This window comes from Electrophorus electricus, chromosome 11, assembly GCF_041902795.1.
Source record: "Electrophorus electricus isolate QZ-2024a chromosome 11, ASM4190279v1, whole genome shotgun sequence".
In the NCBI taxonomy this organism is placed as follows: Eukaryota; Metazoa; Chordata; class Actinopteri; order Gymnotiformes; family Gymnotidae; genus Electrophorus; species Electrophorus electricus.
The window spans coordinates 18892501-18914494 of record NC_137507.1 but is presented as its reverse complement, the minus strand read 5'-3'; the positions used below and the strand labels follow the sequence as shown (position 1 = coordinate 18914494).

At 43.2% G+C, this 21994-nt stretch overlaps 1 protein-coding gene across 5 annotated transcripts in view; it reads left to right on the top strand.

The window, feature by feature from the left end:
• syt1a (synaptotagmin Ia) overlaps positions 1-21994 on the top strand; it is a 179448-nt gene that overhangs the window by 145171 nt on the left and 12283 nt on the right. For 3 of the 5 annotated variants that reach the window (XM_027018520.3, XM_081723095.1, XM_081723094.1), the window contains 5 exons: positions 7482-7654; positions 11433-11558; positions 15798-15965; positions 17776-17943; positions 19877-19994. In XM_027018520.3, coding sequence (XP_026874321.3) covers positions 7482-7654; positions 11433-11558; positions 15798-15965; positions 17776-17943; positions 19877-19994 — 753 coding nt within the window. Of the gene's footprint in view, positions 1-7481; positions 7655-7678; positions 8997-11432; positions 11559-15797; positions 15966-17775; positions 17944-19876; positions 19995-21994 lie in introns of those variants that run through there. The other 2 variants (XM_081723096.1, XM_081723098.1) reach the window with 2 other exon arrangements.

The following is a 21994-nucleotide window of genomic DNA, read 5'->3' as shown; positions in this document are numbered from 1 at the left end:
AACAATTTGTTGTATGTACTGTATTTTGTTTAAATGTTTGAGAATATGATACTGAATCTCTTTGTACATGTACGATGACAGTGAAGGGATTCACATTCATATTTGTTGGTCGTTGGGTCAGGGTGCTTTCAGTTCAGCAGAACTCTTCTGATTTGACACCGATTTCCAGATGTTTACACTCAGCACTCACCAGCGTGGCCATCTTGTTATTTTGCACATTGTTGCTGTTGCGCAAGGCGTGTCCATGCAGTGTTGAGTGGGCAGCTGTGTGCAGGCGTCTCTAATGGATCTCCCAACACTCCCCTGCTTCTGCCTCAGGCTCTGGGATTCAAAGGCAATTAACCTCCCAGCACAGAGACAGCCTGAGCCATTATTACGCACTCTGCCACAATTACTCTAAATAATGAAGACAATACAGCAAAGCGATCTCCCAGCATGTGCAACGGCGCTCTACACTGAACTTTAGCACCTCTACACTGGATTTATACAAAAGCCTCAATTTCAGGATATTTCATGCTTATTGAAATGCACACTTCACAGAAAACTTGCGAGTGTTGATCATTTCTTGCGCATGATCACTTGTAGAGCTTAGAAATGCAATGATTGACTTTATCCTGCAAATTCCCAGCACAGTTTCAGCTGATCAGCTGTTTCTTTCAGAGTGCTAGGTTGTTTTGTAAACTGAGAGTATACTAATGATCCATCGGGCAGCAGAATCCAGAACTCAGAGAACTGGACCTCTCTCCAGCCCTGTCCTCTGATCCTCTGGCTGTGTAAAGTGAGATGCTCCCCTCCTTTTAAACATATAATATAGGTTTTATTTAGTCATGGCAGATGTGTGTAAAGCCCAGCGCACAGTGACCCAGAATTACCCAACAAACACCACCATCCTAAAACAAACAAAAAAGAAATGTTGGTTTTAAAGAGCTGACAATTTATTTCACTTGAATGGGCAAGAACTTTCTAGACACTTCCCACAGAACCCCAGTCCAGTGTTTGGAAAGGTCTCCATTTTGGGGAGAGTGATGAGGTGGACAGTTAGCCTGTAGCTTGTCAGAGGCCCTTTTTTTCCCCTAGGATGTTTTCTAGGTCACGTTTTTATGTTGTTTAATATACTGGATGGAAGAAACAACTCCATCCCTTCTGGTGAGTTCAGCATTCTAATAAATGATGCTTATCGACTCTTAATACAGACTCCATTCATTTCCAGAAGGGGCTCTCACCATTTACTCTTTGTGCTGTTAAAAGCACACAGCAGCACTGCTCAATAACCCAGAGAGATACAATCTGAATACTGCCCAGGCCCTGCGGATATGAAAAGATGGAAATCCGGCTGGATCGCCTCAAAAGCCTTTGAAGCTGTGTGTTTTGGAGGCATCTTTGGGCCAACTGCACGATACAAACTAATGATGCATTGTTCTATTGTTCACTATCATCCAATCATGCATTAATGGGTTAGATACACCTTATGTGTTTAATAAAAAAAGGTTTAATGTTAGATGTTTGTCTAGTTGGCTGCTTTGGGTTTGAAGCCATGCATTACTAAGAATGTATAACAGGCAGAACTGAAACACTATAAATTATTTTCTTTCTCATCAAAACATTACAGAGGCAGAAAGGTTACCTGTTAAGCTTTGTCTTTGCATTTCTATATTTCTCTCTCCTTCTCTGCTGTATAACATGTCATAGTACTGGGGTTAATTGACCAACAGAGATCTGTCACAACAAATTAATCTGGGTGGAGGCTCATTACTCTGGTGGGTCTTTTTACCACTCCTGGCTGTTGCATGCTCTCTCCCCCAGCTGATCACACAAGCGGTCTATCACATCATGTCTATTCCATTTGTCGGTTGGTTATTGACGATGAAGAAGGGTTCCTCTGGGCCGCCTGATAGCTGAGGGGGAAGAGGGATTCTACACAGGAATGCGGATTATGTTACTGATAGCATTCTCCCACGCTGCAGACATGACGCGAACCCACCGGATACATAAACTCACATTACATTCAGCTCAGCCCATTATAAGAGTAATGAGAGGCTTTCCACATCCTGTCCGTTCCCCATGGAGACCTTTCACACGTGGCCCATGCGTCGCACGCCGACGTTAGCGTGAACGACACGCGGCAGGCTTGACTTTGCTCAGAGTTGTTGTGGCCATACAGTAACTCGGTGGCATGATGGCCTGCATCTTGCGTTCTCCTATTCATTAAGCAGCAGTGGTTTTACTTGAATAGTGTGCAGTGACATTCCTGGGTCGGTGCATTTTCGTAAAACTGAGCTTCCAGCCCACGTTCTACAGAAATTATGCCTGTGCTGCATTTCTGAATGTCATTTCACAATTGCCACTGTAAAGGGTTTCTGTCGGAAATAAAGCCAATCCTTCACAGTCATTACCGTCACAGAGGTCCAAATGGCTTAAAATGGTGACTCCATTCAAGAAAGAAAGCATCTTTTTTCTTTCCATTTTCTTCGCTCGTTTATCAGTTCTGTCCGATAAGGCTTCAGTCTGCTGTGCAGAGTTCCTGTTCAGACCTCTTTTCTACCTGTCAGATGGAACAAACACAGATAATGTTTCCCTGATTTGAAGCTTGGGGAACAAAGCAAAGGAAGTGTGTGCAGTGTCCCTGCCGCGCTCTCCACTTGGAGGGGGACCCAAGCGAGAAAGCGTCCTTCAGACCCACTGGAAAGATGGCAGACTTCTCCCAGCCGCCCCGACAAGTGAGGCTCCCGCTCTGGACACACTTCAATGGGACGCTCAAGACGAAGAGGAAGTAGGAGGAAAAGAATGTTGTGGGCATGAAGTTTCATCCAGCAATGTCAGGCTGAGAAAGTGGAACAAGCTGGGAAGCACAATTGCATGTTCCCTTTGAGAGAGGGGTTTTGTGTGTGTGTGTGTGTGTGTGTGTGTGTGTGTGTGTGTGTGTGTGTGTGTGTGTGTGTGTGTGTGTGTGTGTGTGTGTGTGTGTGTGTGTGTGTGTGTGTGTGTGTGTGTGTGATAACCGCCATTTCAATTTGAAGAGCGTATGCTTGCATGGCAGTCTCTTGGGAAAGTAGACACTTACATAATAAAGTTAATTAGCAAATGCTTCAATTGCTTTTAGGGACTCAGGTCTTATTAATTAAGCAACACAAAAGTGTCTTTCAGAAGGAGACATGTGCCAGATGACAGAGATAAGCTCCCAGTATATTCCACAGTGCCTTGCACAGACTTCCTTTACACATTACACCGCCAATGGAGTACACTGCAATGTGGAATACGTATTAAACTGGATACATATTAAAACAATTGCCTAAAGGAGACAAGCATTAAAGCAATTTAATATTCCTTTATGAGCTCCAATAAAACTAAATAAAAGCATCATTTGTATAATTAAAATTATAGTCAGTGTACTCGTCACACAAGTCCATTTATTATGTCTCAGTGTAATTCCTCTGAGCTCATCAAAATGTCAATGACATCACCTGGTAGTTGCTACTGAGAGAGGTGGGAACACTTCATAAGATGTACTCATGAGTTTCCATTAACCCAGTTGTGAGGACCCTATGCATCTCAGGACAAGTTCTGAGGACCCCATGCTTCTCAGTACCAGTTTTGAGGACCCCATGCTTCTCAGTACCGTTTCTGGGGACCCTGTGCTTCTCTGGACCAGTTCTGGGGACCCCGTGCTTTGTACATTTTAGTATTTTTTCTTCTCCAAATCACAAAGGGCCTGAACTGAGTGAGGAGTTTAGTCAAGTACTAAAAACGAATCTAGAGCCTGGGGCCCAGGATTGGCTTAACAACCTGTGTTAACAGGTTGACAACCTGTGTTTTGTACATTTTAGTATTTTGTCTTCTCCAAATCACAAAGGGCTTGAATTGAGTGATTAGATTAGTCAAGTACTAAAAACGAATCTAGAGCCTGGGGCCCAGGCTTGACAACCTGTGTTAACTCTTCACATCTTTGTTTGGGGTTAGTTTTTGTTTGTTTTGGAAAGTGAATCTAGAATCAGTGATCCGGTTCTTGAAGACTCGATAATGGGAGTGATCCTATGTCATTCTTCCGCACCAGTGAACACTCCGAGCAAATTAGGCCAATCGTAAAATCAGTGCATGGTTGCAATATTGTTCAGATCTTTAGCATCCCACCCTCTCAGTGTCCAGAGCACACACTGGGCATGCAGTACATTTTTGACAATGATACCTGCAAAAATGTCTCACCATGGTAGTCGTTTAAACTTTAAGTTTGGGTAACGTTTAGCCAAGCTAGCTAGTGTTAACATTTTTACTAGCATCAACTCCTAACTTTCTAACCCTTTTTCATACAGTAATAGTCGATCATGTCTCATATATCATAGGCCTAATGTCGTATGTTATGATCCGTTGACAAGCCCTTGCAAAAGAAATGCCGTGTTTTGTATCATATATAGTGACAGGAGAAGTCATCCTCTCATCCATTTTTTTCATCAAAACTGACAGTCAATGTGTTTGTGAAGCACAGAAACAGAATGCTCTAATGGTTCATGCTACAGTCCTCTCATTGAGTGCATCAACCTGGATTAACCAATACACTTCTGTGAGGGATGAGGCGGCATCACAACCTTTATCAATGCTTTTACTCGTGAAAGGGTTTAAACGCAGTTCAGAGCAGGAGACATGCTGTGCTGTCTGAGGCAGCAGACGCATGCGGCTCACCATGACCTGGGGCAGAGCACAGCTCGGAGGGCGGTGGCAGGTCAGAGACGGCGGCGGCAGCACTCACAGAGAGGAGAGCAGGGGGCAGTGACAGGCATGAATCAGTGGGTGGCATCTTGGGGGAGTGGCATGGCTAATGATGGGCTCAGGAGCTCATTCTTAGAGCAGCCCCGCCAAAGCTACCCACTGATTGACTAGAGTGGCATTCAGATCGGCTGCTGCTGTCCAGCTGTCACACAGATCTGCTGTGGGATTTGTTCTTTTCAAGCAAGCTGTGGAAGAGACAGCACCTTCGGTTGCAGTCAAAACCGCCTTCTTCTTCTTTTGTGGTGTCACTGTCTAAAATTGAGCTAACCACATTGATAAAACTGTCAAAACATTTTATTGATGATAGTAACATAATAACATGAAATCATATTCCACTCCACTCAAATTCCACTTATCAAATGTGCATTTTGCTACAGTTTCTTCATTTATTTGCTATTTTGGCATTTTATTTTTGAAAAATAATTTAAAATGGAGATGGGGGCCTAACTTTGCAAAAAAAAAAAAAAAAGGCTGAGGTAGAAAGGAGGAAATGAGGTTACAGTGGGCTTTGCATTTAAGGATTTACCAGACATACACATGCCCATAATCCCTGAAGCCTTAAAAACTGACAGTGTATCCTGGGAAGTGATATCAGTTTTAAAGCTGCAGTGCTCTCAGTCAAGTGGTGAAATTTATAATTAAATAAGTCTTCACCCTTTTTATTTTTGGACAGTATTTTTAGGGGTTGCTAAAAAGAGCGCTGGGTTTCCTTAACACCTCCCACTACCTCCACCTGTTCCAGATCAACGCTAATGCTAGAAATACATTTAGGGCAAGAGAATACGAAAGAGGACAGTCTGGAACCACCACCATCTCCACAGCAAGCAGTGGCATGGCCGGGAGACTGAGGACTCAGCGCTACTTCACAACATCTGTCACTGTTTATCCTTGGACCGAGAGTGCATATCGATTTTGTCAACAGCACATTGATTTTTTTCTCTCATCTGCTTTTGCCCCCTAAGTCTCCACTGAGGGAAATGCTGCCCTGTGCCAGTAAATCTAAGCCCCCTGAGAGGGGAAGAGATGCTATTTATCCCTGGTGGAAGAAAATACATACAAGTCTGAGAGCCTTCAAAACAGAATGGAGACCAAAGAAATAAAGGCTGTTTCTTAAAGACACTTTCACGTCTGTACATGCTCACCTCACAATACCTCTTTGCTCGCTCTTTTCTGCTGTGCACATTAGGGCAGCACTTCTACAAATTGCAACATACTGGCCCAATTTGCTATGTTTTTCTGGGCGACTTTGTCTGTCCACCTCACTGGAAAAAAAGGAAGCATGGCACGTCGGGTGTTTGGAGTTTTTAGAATAGAATCCTTAATTATTGCACGCCTCCGTGAATCAGGGATTCTTCCAAAGCATCTGTTGCCAAACTGGTTTGTGCACATGTGCGTTTGGAGAGGGGGAACGTTTCCCCGCATTTCTCCTAAAGTAGGGGCCGTTCTCGTCTACGCTCTGCTGATGTATGTGCTACAGCTACTTTTAATCCCTTTGTTTGGAGCCATCTCCTGATTTGGCACTTGGCAGGAGGCAGTTAGTCCTGTCACTGTGCAGAGGAGGACAGCAGCTTGTCTTCCTCTGACAGCGCAGGCTGAAGCTGTAAGCTAAGCTGTATTTAGTCAAAGACAGGACCCGAAAAAGATCATCAGCCAGCCTTAAACTCGGCATACAGGAGCAAACGTTTATGTCCCGTTCGTTGAATCTTGTTCCGTTATAAGAAGGCAATGAGCCGCATAAAAGAGCAGATTTTAGAAATGGCCGTTAAAGCTCCGGAAAGTTCACTTGCTCTGTTGGTTCTGCCTGAATGTACAGGGATGCTTTCATCATCGAGCTCACATATACTAGCCAAGCATAAACTTGTGCCTTCAGAAGAAATCCTTATATAGAAAAATCCCCTTCCTCCTTGATGACACAAACTTATTGCTGCCAGTGGCTGGTACAATAGCGTCAGTCTTAAACGAGGAGAGTTTATAAGCCCTGCATCTGTTATTGGCTGAGGGTCCTCTTGAGTGTTTAAACGTCTCTGTTTGAGTCGAGATCATTAAGCTTCTGTGTCTAGACAGCAGCGCCTTCCCTTTCTATTGATCAAAGCACTATCAGCAGTAGGAAGAAACCTTTATCACAATAATGGTGCAGAGCCAAGAAAAAACCTCTCGAAAAAAATGTGGTGGAGCCTAGTCACAAAGGCTTGTCTTAATAGTAGCCATTTTTGTTCAGCTTTCAGTGCTGACTGCTTAAAGGAGACATGCTAAACTAGACTGCACTTTCCACGCCCCTGATATGTCCTTGTATCTGCAGTATCGTGCAACAGGAAGTGTGCATTTTCGTGCAGCGTTTTCATTTCGACGGACAAAAATTCAACAAGCTCTTTGGATTTGCTGGTTGATGTAACACCGTGTGGAGCAAACTTCATTACATTCCCAGCATTCCCGGCATTCGTGCTCCCTGGGGATCAGACCCATGACCTTGATGTTGCTAGCGCTTTGCTCTTGGTCATTAGCATAATAAAATATTAATGCCCGATCTGGGAAGAAAAGTCCACCCAGAGGATTCCGGTGCACAATAGGATTTTGTCGTTCCTTCGAGCGCGCAGATAGAGTTCTCCATCTACATATGCAGTACATCTATAAGGGCCTATCAGCAGCCAGTTTTGCTAGCCGCTCGTATGCCAGTTGCTCTCTGCTAATGTCATTTCTTGTGCCTTTTTCTGCTTTCACAGTGCCGTCGTGGGCCATCGTGGCCATTGCGTTCGTGGCGGTCGTGCTGGTTGTGTCCTGCTGCTTCTGTATCTGCAAAAAATGGATATTCAAGAAGAAGAACAAGAAAAAGTGCAAAGACAAGGGCAAGAATGCTATTAACATGAAGGACGTGATAGAGGGGGCCAAAACCGAGGTAAAAAACCTTTTATTACTAGCGTGCATCTGGATTTTGTAGCCTTGCCTTGTCTGAACAACAGTGATTGCACGACACTGCTGATACTCTTTCTATTCTAGCGTTACTATCAGAGTCTTACCGCATGATGCAGGTTGGTATCATTATCTGGAAACAGCAGTAAGATCTAGATTGACTGGAGATCACCCAAAGAAAGACAGAGTGAAGGGGAAAAAAAGAAAGAAAATGTCTTCTGTTAAATGTCTGCTGTTGCCTGACTGCTGACTTTAATTGCAGGATTGAATACCTGGCATGGTAACTAGCACAAAGACGCTCAGAGCCTGCTCTGTTGCTCATAATTAAACATTAAACGGCTTGCTTCTTTTCTCTCTTTCTTTTATCGCGTTTTTAAGAACTTTTTTGTCATGCTTGCGTATGATTATGCTGTACTATGAAGTGGTATCATCCCAGAGAAATGACAGTAGCTAATTAAGGGAGGGGAGTCAGGGCAATAAAGCAACTCCCTCTTTCTTCTGACACACTCACAAATTCTATCCAACACCGGCACTCTGACCCTGGTTTGCATACTAATTACATTCAAATGGCCTCACAAAACTTTGCACTGCACACTGAATAATTGAAAAGACACCTTAATTTACAGTTTATGTCCAGGTATGCTTGGACCCTGAGTTAGACACACACATACTCACCTGTACAAGAGTTACAAGAGTAACATATACACGCACATATACACACATGACTAGACATAAAAGAAAGATACCTGAAAGGTTTGCCTTATATCAGACTTTACATTACTTTAGATCACAGGCACTACATTACCTTATATCAAAGATAGATTTCCTTATAGGTGCTCTGAATTGTGCTAGAGTTTATTCCATACAGCTAAACCCATATTTGTCAAAGCCTACTGAAATATGATGCATTCGGATGGGACTGTCTTGGTAATGGGTAGAAATGTACTATAACGCAATCATAACCCATTATAGTAGTAAATTACCAAGACGCAAGGACTTCTCATTAATTGACTGTCCTGTGGGCTATAATGATAACACCTACATTCAACAAACAGCAACTGAAAGCAACCACATGTTAACAAAGACCAAACCATTTAAACGCAGTTTACGTGAAGACCACGCCAATCATGACCTATGTAGCACACGCGATGCCATTTGGAAGCAGAAGGGCCTGTAAAGAAGGTCTGAGAGTGTTAGCAGTCATTTCTCCTGGTGTGCCCAAACTCATGTGGAGGCCTCTGTGTGTGGTTGTTTTAATTTGTGTTTCTTCCTTCTATGTCCTCCTTATCTATGTTTTGTCTGATGACTTTTCGGGATTGGCACTGGCGGTAGGTTCCCAATTGCTGTTGGATCTTTTTTAGCCTGCTGCAATGCCTTTTTATAGCCTCTTGACAGCAAATGTACTCCTGTAGAGAAAGAAATATGTAACTATGCATACAGTACATTTATATCTACACTATATATATATATATATGTATATATGTATGTATATATGTATGTATGTATGTGTGTGTGTGTGTGTGTGTGTGTGTGTGTGTGTGTGTGTGTGTGTGTGTGTGTGTGTGTTCCCCTGGGTATGCACATATATATGAATGAATGAATGAATAAAATGCACTTGGGTATGCTTCTGAACAGGCTGAACCACTTTGATTTCTTACTTCAGCTATATTCCTGTGTCTCCTGGTTAAGACTGCCAGATTTCATTTGAATTTTGAATGGTTTGTTACACTTGAACTTTGGCCTCTAGCGTACGCCTAGGAGGAGAATGCCATTCAAGCCACTAGCCAGGCAAATTATTCTGAATGTGTTTTAAAGTTTAGTGATCGGCTTGATCTTCAAATCCTTATGACTCCATTCTTGGCAAATAGTTCAAAAGTTACGTACACCAGAAAAAAAGATTTGTGCAATCACAAATGATAATTTTTTTTAACCGTTAAATAAATACCTCAGGTTGTTAGTGAACCAGCATTTGAATCGAACACAAATTCAACTGTAAACTGTGAAAATATATATCAAGAAAAATATTAGAGGCAAATAGATTGTATTATATTTCTTGTTACTATTAACAAATACAGATCTTACGTTTTTGTTTTTTTTTGTTCAATTTAGTTATTTTCTATTGGCAAATCTCTATAACTTTCACTTTTGCTATTGACCCAATACATTAACGGTTAATAAAAATTCTATACTGGCCTTAATCATTCCTACCTTTTACAATATTTCATGTTGTAATATTTGAATTCCAAAATAAATGCAGGAGCAATCCTTAAATTTACAATCTTAAACCTTTTTTACACCATATTAATCTGGCCAGGCTGCTGTTCGCACGAATGAGCAGGCGTGTCTCCGTAATTGGATCATGCACCTTTGTTCTTGCCGGTTCTCTTCCTAGTGCTGTTTGGTTGTTGTCAAGCACAGGAAATAAACCATGCTGGTTTCAGAACAAACTTGGTCATAAGGTCACTTTCAGATTATATGTAATGTGTAAGAGAATCTGACAAAGGTAAATTAATCAAGAATTTCCTTGACTTTTCAAAGTTTTGATAAAAAATGTATTAACAGTAATTTGGAGTCTCTGATTGATGTGTCATCATAGGGGCCAATGGCATTCTTGTTTCCATGTCAACTTTGCCTTTGGAGTTTCGGCTCTGTCAAATTCATAAAAGTTGCACAAAAAATTGGTAGAATTTGCAAATTATACTTGTGCAGTGATATGCGCAAGTATAACACACAAAATGCTTAGAGGCAGCTCAAATATTCCTGCCTCTAAACTTTGGCTTGGGCTATTGATAGTATTGGAGTTTGGGAAAATCTTAATTAGCTAACCTTTAAGGTCAGCCAGGCTTCAAAATGATGCCAAAAAGAAAACAAATCAATGTTGTTCAGCCTTTCTGCTCTCACAATGATGAACCTGACAGCCGAGAGGACAGGCCCCGTGATCGCTACCGGTCCGTGTCCGGTTTGTGTTTCTTTGTTTTGATTTCCTTTACACCACCTCCCTTCCGCTGGCATGATGCATAATGCTTCCATAAACGTGGCGGCCCTCGTGGCCGGCTACAGGGTCACAGTACTGCCACAGTAATGCCACCGAATGCAAGCGGTGACTCCAGCCAGAAAGGGGTTAGCATACGAGGGCACGTCTGGACAACAAGAATGCCCTGCATGCTTACTGATGAGCCAGACTGACCTTTCACCCTGAATGGACCGAGAATTGCATTTGGCTCATCAACCGCATGCTTGAGACCTCCTAGCACACAGCTACTCACTCATGATAGCCAGGGACACACCCACACACACCTCAACCCACACACACTGATTTTGTTTAGGACAGACACTGGCCTGTCTACAATAACAGACTTATTCAATAAGAATTTTTTTTTAATTAGAACGAACTACAAAGTTTGAGTTTCTCTTTTCCAATGCCACACTACTTGCACCCATCGCACTCATCATTCTGCAAATTACTGGTCTGCCCCTCCCACCACATGCGTAGTCTAGACACCCACAGACTGTCACTGGGGTGGGGGTTGGCGGGCAGGGTTCACAGCCTGAGGTCTGTCCGTCACAGAGCATGTGCCCGTATTAACTGCTGTGGTGTTTCTTAGCGCTTGCCCCCCTTTTAAGTGAGGCTCAATGCAGGAGCAGACCGGCCCGTACGGCAGACCCGCGGCTCAGCAGCGGGTGGGCAGGCGAGACCGGGCGAGACCGGGCGGTGCCGGGGCAGCGTGCCACCCCGACTGACTCTTGGTGGCTGTTTCCTTCAGGCCCTGAAGGATGAGGATGAAGTGGAAACAGGGCTGACGGAGTCTGAGAAGGAGAGCGAGCCCAAGGAGCAAGAGAAACTGGGCAAATTACAATACTCCCTGGATTACAATTTCACAGAGAATATGGTAAGGGTCAGGAGTGTTCTCTCTGTGTCTGGGGATATGTGGGAAGGCTTTTGTAAGCAGCCCTGTTCGTAAGTAAGTTCACTCTGTTGTCTGTTGGTCTATTGACTCATTTCTTTCTGAAGATTCTGATCAAATGGCCGTTTGGTCTTAATTGGTCTTAATGTTTTTGTGCACACATCTTATCCTTCAACATGTTGGCATTCTGAGGGGCACTCTGCTCACTCTGATATTTGACTCTGAAACAACCACTGTGGAGGCCAAGTTCCGAACTTCAGTAAACGTCAAATCTTTTGAATGAAGACACATAAAGAACGAAATTCTGAATATTTTGAACATTCTCCAAACATTTCCAAAGGTGAAAACACCGTCTATTTCTGCAGCATGATGTGAAGCGCCTTCCTTCAGAAATACAGAGAATTCCATTTCTCTGTACTGTCAGCAACAGTACAAAAGCACACTGGTTGTCTTCACTTCTGAGCGAGACCTCTCACTTGTCCTTAATAAAGCACGGAATCAGCTGAGATTCTCTGCTTCTCCGAGGAGCTGATGAATGTCTTCCTGACCAACATGAGCTGGGGCATCACTGAGGCAGTGGATGAATGTGGAGCATACTGGCACCACCAGCAAAAAATCCTCACCTGACGGAGTCAGATTATGGTTTCTGAGCCATCATGCACGCACACACACTCAGCCATCAGTCACAAACTCAAACTATGCTTTTACAAGGTGTGATTGCTTGTTTTTTTTCCCCTGAGTTTAACTAAAGTGGCAGCACACAGCTGGTTATACACTTAGCCATGCCACGCCACAGCATTCATTCTCTAGCAGAATCATCGCAGACTCTCACCGTAGCTTTGCCTGTTCACCTTGGTTTTCTAGTAGAGGTAAGTACTACTCCATTGAAACCGAGTGCTACTGGTACTCATCCTGAAAAACCAGATGTTATGCACCACAGTATGTAGGATTCTTGATCAAGGAAATGCATATCATATATGGTCCAAATCCCATCCCCATTTGGAGATCAGTTCAGAGACGACTTCTGAGATCAGCTCCGTGCACATGTGGTTGACACGTTCTTGCTATCAACCAGTTCAGACGCAGAAAAGCTCTTTCACTGGTCCACCCAGTAACAGCACACCTAAACCTACTCAGGCAGTAGCATAACCCAGGTTCTACTCAAAGCTGCCACACACACACACACACAACACAAACCCCACCACAGTGCACAGGAACCCACTGTAACACCCCTCCCCCCCCCCCCCAAAAAAAAAACTGAATAAAAGAGTCATGATGTGATGTAAAGAGGAGGGACGGAGAGAGCGATAGCACCACAGCAGGAAGGTGACGGGGCTCCAGTGTGCTCGGCCATTGTTTAAGGGTAATCTAGCTTTTCCAGCCCAGCTGAGCAGGGTAGGTGGGTACAGAAGGGGAACAAAGGCACGCGGCACATGGGGGACGCATGCTGCATTAACCAGCCACGTGGGTTAGCCTTCTGCGGCCACGAGGGGAAGGAGGAAAAATATGCAAGACAGAAACGGGAAAAGCAGCGATCAGATAACGCAGGCAGGACATTTGAGGCTTTATTTATCAGCGCATGTATGCCTAGAAAGATGTGCGAGGAGCTCCTGCCATATCGGCACCGTTTACACCGCACAGCAAACTAGAAACACACGTGTTCTTCTAAAAAGGTGCTTCCACCTCAAATTTCCCTCACCACCAATTCAGCTGGCAGAACCCAACCTTCTGCAGACGGATTGCGTGCAGCCTACCTGCTGAGAGGAGGCAGTGTAGCTGTGGTTCTTCAATGAAGCCAAGCCGCCTTACCTCTGCATCAGGCGCGTGCTGCGTCCATGGCCTGCAGCGCCAGTGCGGGTTATGATGGGTGATGGGAAAAGTCCCGAGAGTGTTGGCTAGCTTGTTGCCTCTTGTCAAGCTTTGAAACTTTTGAACGTTTGTTAAAAGTGCCCGCACTTCTGTCTGTCTCTGCCACAGCTAATAACGGACGACGATATGCAGAAAATATTCAGGGTAGCTAGATAAAAAGCTTTTTTTTTTTTATTTGGCACATGCACTTAACTCAACTGCTTCCACATGTACGGGGGTGGGGGTGGGGGGTGTCAGGAGTGTTTGTTGGTTTGACTCATTGTTTGTTGTTTGTCCCACAATAGTCCTCTGAATCCATTTAGATGGACAACCAAAGCTGAATTTTTAAAATAAATGAACTGTTATAATCACTTATTTTGAATGGCACACTTTCTGTGATATTCTGTGGGCTGCTGTATTCCAGCACTCCTACACTTTAGACATGAAATGTTATATCTCTGAAGTGTTTTAAACAAGCTTTTATTTTGTTCTGTTTTATTCAGTTTTATTCTTCTGGGCTTTTGGGATAAGATCTAGCACTGGACCGAAGTATCAACCACTGAAACACAGTTCTTAAAGAACAATAACATTGTTATGGCAACGTTTACACAGATTATACAGATTATTAAGTATTAAATATTTAATGAAATGCAGAAATATTTGCTATTTAAAATTTGTTAAGAAAATAGGTCAAGAAAAAAATGGTTACATTTACATATAACATGTAACAGGGATGCACAAATTGTGATTTTTTTTTCCCCTTTTTGGAATCAACCTGGTTTTTGTCAGACATCTGTTCTCATCATCCTTTTTTTTAGATAATACAGTATCTGAATGTAGAGGGAATTTTGTCTGCTCAGTGATGGCACCATGTATGAAAGTGTGTGGTGAAGGATGCTCTCTCAACATTTCTGCTGAAATCTAATATACACACTGACGGTCACCTCAATGCCAGCTAACAATACAGTATCTGTTCTGAAAGCTAATTGACAACATATTTCTGTCTATGGTAAAATCTGAAGAACTCGCGTACAGTGACGGATAATCCTGAGTGAAGGAAGAGATTCTTTTGTCATTGGTTCTTTCTTGATAAGCATATCCCATAATGCTTTAGGGCTACATACTAACATATGTACCCATGACTGCAGTGACATAAGCATTTAGAAATGAGCAAACTCTTTACCTTGTTCATCTTGTGTGGCTATATTTGTTCATGAGATGTGAGTGGTGTGTGTTGGTAAAATGTGTATACTCAATGTGAGGTGTAACAATATGTGTGTGTGTGTTTTGTGCACAGAATATTACTCTACACACACTGCCTTTATCAGGTACGTGCAGGACCCCACCACTGAGGGTCCCTGTGTAGATTTTGTATTACTATGTAATAAAAAAAGAACATCACAGCAAAACTGTTCCCAAGGGCAGTGTGATAGGCTGGGAACTAAATCCTGCATCTTGGCACCGCCTGCCATTTCCTTGGCTGCTTTTTACCAAGTGACACTGATCCTTGCTGCAATCCTGTCCAAGTATGACAGCTGGAGAAAAAGAGAAACAGAGGAAGAGAGGAGGTAAGAGAGAGGGAGAGAGACAGAGAGAGAGAGAGAGAGAGAGAGAGAGCGAGCACAAAGAGGAAGCAGTAAAGTGTGTGGTCTCCAGGGCTGAGTGACCTGCATCTTTAAGCAGGCAAAAGCGATGGCAGGTTGATTGGAGGATGATTGACTGACCACAGGGCCCCAGGAAGCTAAGATGGCTTCGTAAAGATGGGCAGGTCCATAAGGCCTCAGCCTCGGGGCCTACTGCTCAATAACTGGCCTGAAGAGGAAGCCCTGTGCCTGACCCACCGACCCTGATTGGCTCTCCAAGCCTGAGTCTGTCTGAATAGCATCAGCACAGAGGCCCATGGTGCAGTACGAGAAGCTGTCTTACACTTTGGTGTGGCTGCCATGCATACAGATGAACGCTTAGCGATGAGGAAACCAGGGTGAGGCACTTCCTGTCAGAGAGGATGAAGAAAGGGACTCACCCTGCCAAAGAGTCAATCATGCAAAGAGCGGATACCAGAAAGGCCAAGTTTGAAGTGCCTCACACAATGTTATGAGAAATGCCAACAGCTCTAGTCATGCCCTGTTCCAAATTCCAGTAACTATTCCAATCCAATAAGTGCATGGGATTATATATCATAGAGGTGATTCTATTAGTCATTGTGCAACAACATATCTTTTGTTTACTAGTAGTTCATCTCAGTCACCTTTTAACATGTCCACTTGAGGCTGCTACTTTGCTACTTACATTTCTAAAACACTGGTGGTGAGATAATGGGATCTAAATGCTAATACTTAAATCGCAAGTGTTTGACCTTTGACCTTTGACCTTCAGCTCATAGTTGGGATCATCCAGGCAGCCGAGTTGCCTGCCATGGACATGGGTGGCACGTCCGACCCTTATGTGAAGGTCTACCTGCTGCCTGACAAAAAGAAGAAGTTCGAGACCAAGGTGCACAGGAAGACCCTAAACCCGACGTTCAACGAGCAGTTCACCTTTAAGGTAGGCCGCACCTCAGAGGGGAGGCGGACCCGACCCCCACAGGCTTCTCAAGGTCGCTGGCCTGCTGTGGTTCGCACTGAAAGTCTCCTGCACAATATGGTTCATTTGAACTGCAAGCAGCTGGCGCAGTAACAAGCATGTGATAGATTGAAGCACATAAAAGCCCCAGAGCTATTATGAATTCACACAGATGTAGCAGTAGACCCTCTGCAGGTGGGTTATTTTGAGGCAGTCTCATTTTAGTTTGAGCAGTTTATTATATTAACAGTGCAAATAGAGTTAAGTGGAGGTAAATAGTAACAGATGTTTGTCCATATTTTGACCAAATGGTGATTGGTTAAATAATGATTGTATGTTTTGGTTAAAGGGTGTTTTTCTATTCTTCACCCTTAAAAACAGTGTTAATTTGTTTTGTTGATGAGATTGACATTAAAAGACACAAATTGTTTTAGGATCTGAGATTTTGCTCTCAGCATGTAAAGGCAAATGGTAGAAAGTGAAAATATACAGTTAGACCTACACACCATAACCCTATTGGTTTAATATGAAGGGCTCTTGTATTCATGATTCATAGGTCCTGTTGAATACAGAATGAAATCGTTGATGGAGCGTAACGAAGTACTTTCTAAGTATCTGCATTTTTGTATTTAAGTTATGTTTATGGAGAATCCACTGCATATAAAAATAGAATATCCTAAAATTCAGAACTTGTGGGACAAACTGGATATATATATAATATAAAATTAAAATATCCACAGAATATGATGCACTTTCAAATTCAAGCAGATCTAAGTTATTTACATTTTTTTATAATTTTTATTAGATTTAATTACATTTTATTGTTGTAAATAAAAACAAAAGTTCATCTTTTTGATGACATTTTTATTTCTGCACCCACAAAACTTTTGACATTTCACTATTAATAATATTTCACCAAGATAATCTTGCTTCAGTTATTGAAATATACGAGCAAGTGAGCTAGCTGAGTGGTCTGTGTGTGTGTGTGTGTGTGTGTGTGTGTGTGTGTGTGTGTGTGTGTGTGAAGGAGAGAGAGAAAGAGAGAGAGAAAGAAAGAGAGAGAGAGAAAGAGAGAGAGAGAGAGAGAGAGAGAGAGAGAGAGAAAGAGAGAAGGACAAAATAGCAACCCCACCATGGTGCCTTATCTCTCTCCTGGACAGTCAAGCACTTTGTCACCATGTTGAAACAATTCCCTCGTATAATGAGTTTTGTCTGAAAGACAGCTCAATTGGAGGCAATCAAGAATCAAATCACACACACACACACGCACACACACACACGCAGGCAGGCACAGACAGACATGACCACAGCAGGAAACTGTTTCATTCCTGCATCTGTGCAGCAGATAAGGACTGTCTAAAAAAGATGTGATTATTGTATAATGTCATGAGCCAGGTACTCAAATCTCAAACACACACACACACACACACACACTCAAACACACAACACACATGCAGAAATGCAGTTTCCTGAGAGAAACTTACTGCAGTGTGTTGAGCTGCAAATGAGCACCTCTCACTCCCTCATGAATACTGAGGTGTGAACCAGATGATTTGGCTTTGATTGCATTTCCATGGGGGTGAGTGATGTGTCAAACTCACTTCGCCGTATGGCCATTTTTCTGCCACCAAATGCAATCACTTTCATTTGATTGCACCTGCCGTGACTATGATTACACCGAATGAGACAAATTTAAGCACACACCAAGAAAAAAAAAAGTCAGGTTTCCCACAATTCCTCTTTCTCAGAGTTAAGCGAGGTGTCAGTGTGATCTCGGTCCTCTGCTGCTCAGGTTCCTTACACAGAGCTGGGAGGGAAGACCCTGGTGATGACGATGTATGACTTCGACCGCTTTTCCAAACATGACGCCATTGGTGATGTCAAGGTGCCCATGAACAAGGTGGACTTCAGCCATGTTACTGAGGAGTGGCGAGATTTGCAGAGTGCTGAGAAAGAAGAAGTAAGAACCTGTCGTGGTGCCATTTTATTGTATATCGGTAGCGTTGCCTCAATTTACTGCAAGGCTCAAGCGCTCAGTAAGCAAAGGCACAGACCACAGACCATAGTTGTGGCTATTATTATGGTTTCTGATTTTGGTGTCCCATTCCAGTAGTCTTAATTGCTTGGCATACAAGGCACAATAGTTGCCCAGAGTGTCTTTGGGCATACTGACCTACAACAGTAACCTTCTGTTGTGTCTGTAGTGTTACGTTTAAGAACCTACAAGCCAGATGGTCACTGTGAATAGGGGGAGAATGTTCTAGATCCTTTCCAATGCTCACACAAAGCAAACCCAATGTTTGATGGAGAGTGGAGGCTTGGCATTTAAATACTGCCACTGCTGTTCCAATGAAAATGAAATTTCTTTACATTACTGGTTTGGGACAGTGATGTCAGGAAAGCCATAGTGACAAGTAGCGTTGTTCCAGTAAGATCGTCTATAAATGTACAGTGAGCTAATACAATATATATCCTTCAAAGAGCTCTCAGCATTATATTAAGAATCCATCTGTCACAAAACATCAGTTAATCAGCTGCCGATGCCACACTGCTATTAATAAAGGTGAGACTTCCCATGCACTGGTTCAGGAAATTCAATTTTCACGGTAAATGTCATGGTGTATAGCATTTAGGAAGTGGTTGTCAGGGGAACCTTGTTTTTGTGGCATGGTTGGTTTATGTAAAGGTTAATTATCACTCTACTTGCGGGTTTGGGGGGTGGGGGGTGGTGAAGATTATCTGCACGCAGGAAAGGTTGCGTTTGACTACTGGGTAAGCTGTGAGAAACACAGTACTCACGAGAGATGGAAACAAGCCACATTGTCAATATAAAGCTAATCTTGATATCTTGATATCTTGAATTCCTCAACGAGAAAGACATAGGTTTAAATTCCCTACTAATTCGTGATCTACTAATAAGTAACAAATAAGTAATAAGTAACAAATGCCTAAAGTCTCTCGGGCTTTCTACTAGTCTTTGAACAGTAACCAGACTATGTCAGACCAAGTACCACCACAGCAGAATTGAACCTCCTCCGGCTGGAGTGCACCAAACATCGAACCAGCAGTTCAATTCCTCTGTCACACCTGTTCCGCATGTGAATTGTCCGATAGCGAATTGAAGTTACGTAATTAAGAGGGCACAGGCACTGTGTCACTCCCGGCGGACATGAGAGGAGTGAGAAATTAGAGTGGCCTGCTTGCAGGGGGGTTTCCTGGGAGTAGCGTTTCCCTGCGCAGCCCATAGCATGTGCGATTTCTGAGTTTAAAGAAGAGCAAAAAAATAGCAGTAGAAGAACTTACAACACATTTGATCACCTTAGATGTTCATTGTTCAATGTGGAAATTCAATTATTTTGTTTATTCCAGCACAATATTTGATCAAATTTATTTACAGAAGAATTTACAAAGAAGATGGAAACCTTTGGAGAGTTTGTAATGTAATTTAATGACCTTCTAACGAGAAAGAAACTGACGGTTTGTTGTGTGGAATATTGCATGAATCAGTTCAAATTAGAGCCAAAATGTTAACCTTTCCCTCCTGTCCATTGCCCTCTCTGTTTCATGCATATTAATGAACATGCCCTAGGCCTGCTCATGCCTGTGACATGTACACGTGTTCACGTATGAAAAACAATTACGCACAGTGCCAGTCACAAATTGCCCTTATGCTCCCCCACTACAGTGCCTATCGACGATCCCCAGAACGGCAACAAGCCCGATAACAATCGGCACAACTTTAGTGCTCTTGTACTTATGTATTTATTTGCCAGTAATTCTGACGAGAGAAGCAGGTCTTAAAGTCTTAATATCAGACCTTACTAGTGTCTCACGTCTGTAATGCACTGCCAGCCGCTGTCTACTGACCCTCCTCTTTCTCCCATTACCCACAGCAAGAGAAGCTTGGGGACATTTGTTTTTCCCTGCGTTATGTGCCCACTGCTGGCAAGCTGACCGTTGTCATTCTGGAAGCCAAAAACCTGAAGAAGATGGATGTGGGCGGTCTGTCAGGTGAGAGAGCAAAAGACCCTCACGGGTTTCCTGACCATGTCTGCTCCTCGGTGTTGCGTCCTCGTTCCCATTCCATTCTTTTGGAAGCGTTGGGCGTTTCTGTGCTCAAATCGCAGTATGTGGTTCGCAGTGTCAGAGTCTGATGGGCGCACGTCCACCTTCACACACGTCTTTACAAGTCTTCACCCATTTTACAAGTTCAAGCTCTCCGATATGCATTCGAGTGTAAACAGATCAGGAAAGTATCAGGAAAGAGTCTCTCATTCCACTGAAGATTTTTGTTCTGTTCAGCGCAGTCAACTGTGTAGTAAAGCACCATGGAGCTGTGGTAACCAATTCAAGAACAGCTGACACTCCGACTGTGTCTCGTTAGCACCCTGAGCCGAGGTGGTCATGTGACGTCAGCGGGTCTAATCACGTGAACTGACAGAGGGGCGGTAAATTAGGAAGGTAGCAGACAGCATTAACAGAGAAGGCAGAGATCTGAATGTGTCTGACTGAGTCACGTGGGCTTTGACGTGGCTGAAGTGAAGTGGTGGGGTAAATCAGAACAGTGTAGTAGTTTCCAGCCAGCCGTTGGAGGCAATTCAGCCCCATCACGTCTGAAGGCACTGCATGTCATGAACAGAAAAGTTCCTTTGCTATCCATTGCAAAGTTTTTTGTCACACCGACAGACTGGATGACTGAATGTGAATTTAAGAAGCCTAGTCAATCTTCAAAGCAATCTGGAGATTGCACTGCAAAACTCTTTTTTTTTCCCTCCACCATTTTGTATGCATTTTTCCAAAGCGCCGTGAGATTGGCGCTGCTAATGGCGCAGTGTGGTTGTGGGTATGTTATTCTTCATAAGGGAAAGACTTCAAAGGGCTGTCACATGGCAGGAACAATAGGCCCGCATATATCATGCCAATAATTACTGACTATCTTCGTCATGACTCAGCACCTAGACTCAGCCTGTCATTTATTTGATTCTTCACTCAAACTCCCTCTAATCTTTCAGTGGCCCAACTGATAGACAAGACGCGGAGTTTTTCAGTTAGGATACATGTAATTAGAATCCCTTCCTAAGAGTGCCTTTTCTGGGCCACTATCAGCCGTTCTTCTACAGCAGCCCATAACTCATGTCAGCCACCTGCTTCAGCGATCATTTGTCTCCTTTGACTTGCCATGCTCACCACTGGCTTAGCTCATTAGAAATCTGGACACAAGCGTTTGGAAATCTGCTTTGTGACAAATTGCGTTGTAAAATACAATAGAAATACATTTGACTTTAACAATATACCCGGACAGGTGGTAGATATGAGCAGTGTCAGGACGATAAACGGAGAAGAGGCAGAGTGGTGGGAATAAACCCATGACAGGACAGGAAATGCAGACAACTGCTTGAACCCATGTGCAGAGCTAACACATACAGCAGGTGAAATGAGTATCATCAATTTTCTAAGTAAATACATTTCTAAAGGTGCTATTGACATGAAATTCTCACCAGATGTCGGTAACAACCCGTCCAGTCCACACATGCAAAGAAATCAAACCATAGATGTCTATAAATTATGTGTATTAATGGGAAATGACACAGGAAAAAGTATTGAACACATGAAGAAAGAGAGGTGCAAAAAGCCATGGAAAGTCATGACACCAGCTGAAATCTATGAGTACTTAAAAAGCAGACCTGCTAGGATGGCCTATAAAAAGGTGTCTTATTACCAAGGTGCCACACAAGAAACATCTCATGATGGGTAAAACAAGTGAGCTCTCTCAAGACCTTCGTAACTTTATTGTTGCAAAATATACTGATGGCATTTGTTACAGAAGAATTTCTAAACCACTGAAGGTTCCAGTGAGCACTGTTGTGGCCATATTCCGGAAGTGAAAAGAACATTGTTTCACCATAAACCGGCCACGACCAGGTGCTCCCCGCAAGATTTCAGACAGAGAAGTGAAAAGAATTATCAGAAGAGTTGTCCAAGAGCCACCTGTGGAGAGCTACAGAAAGACC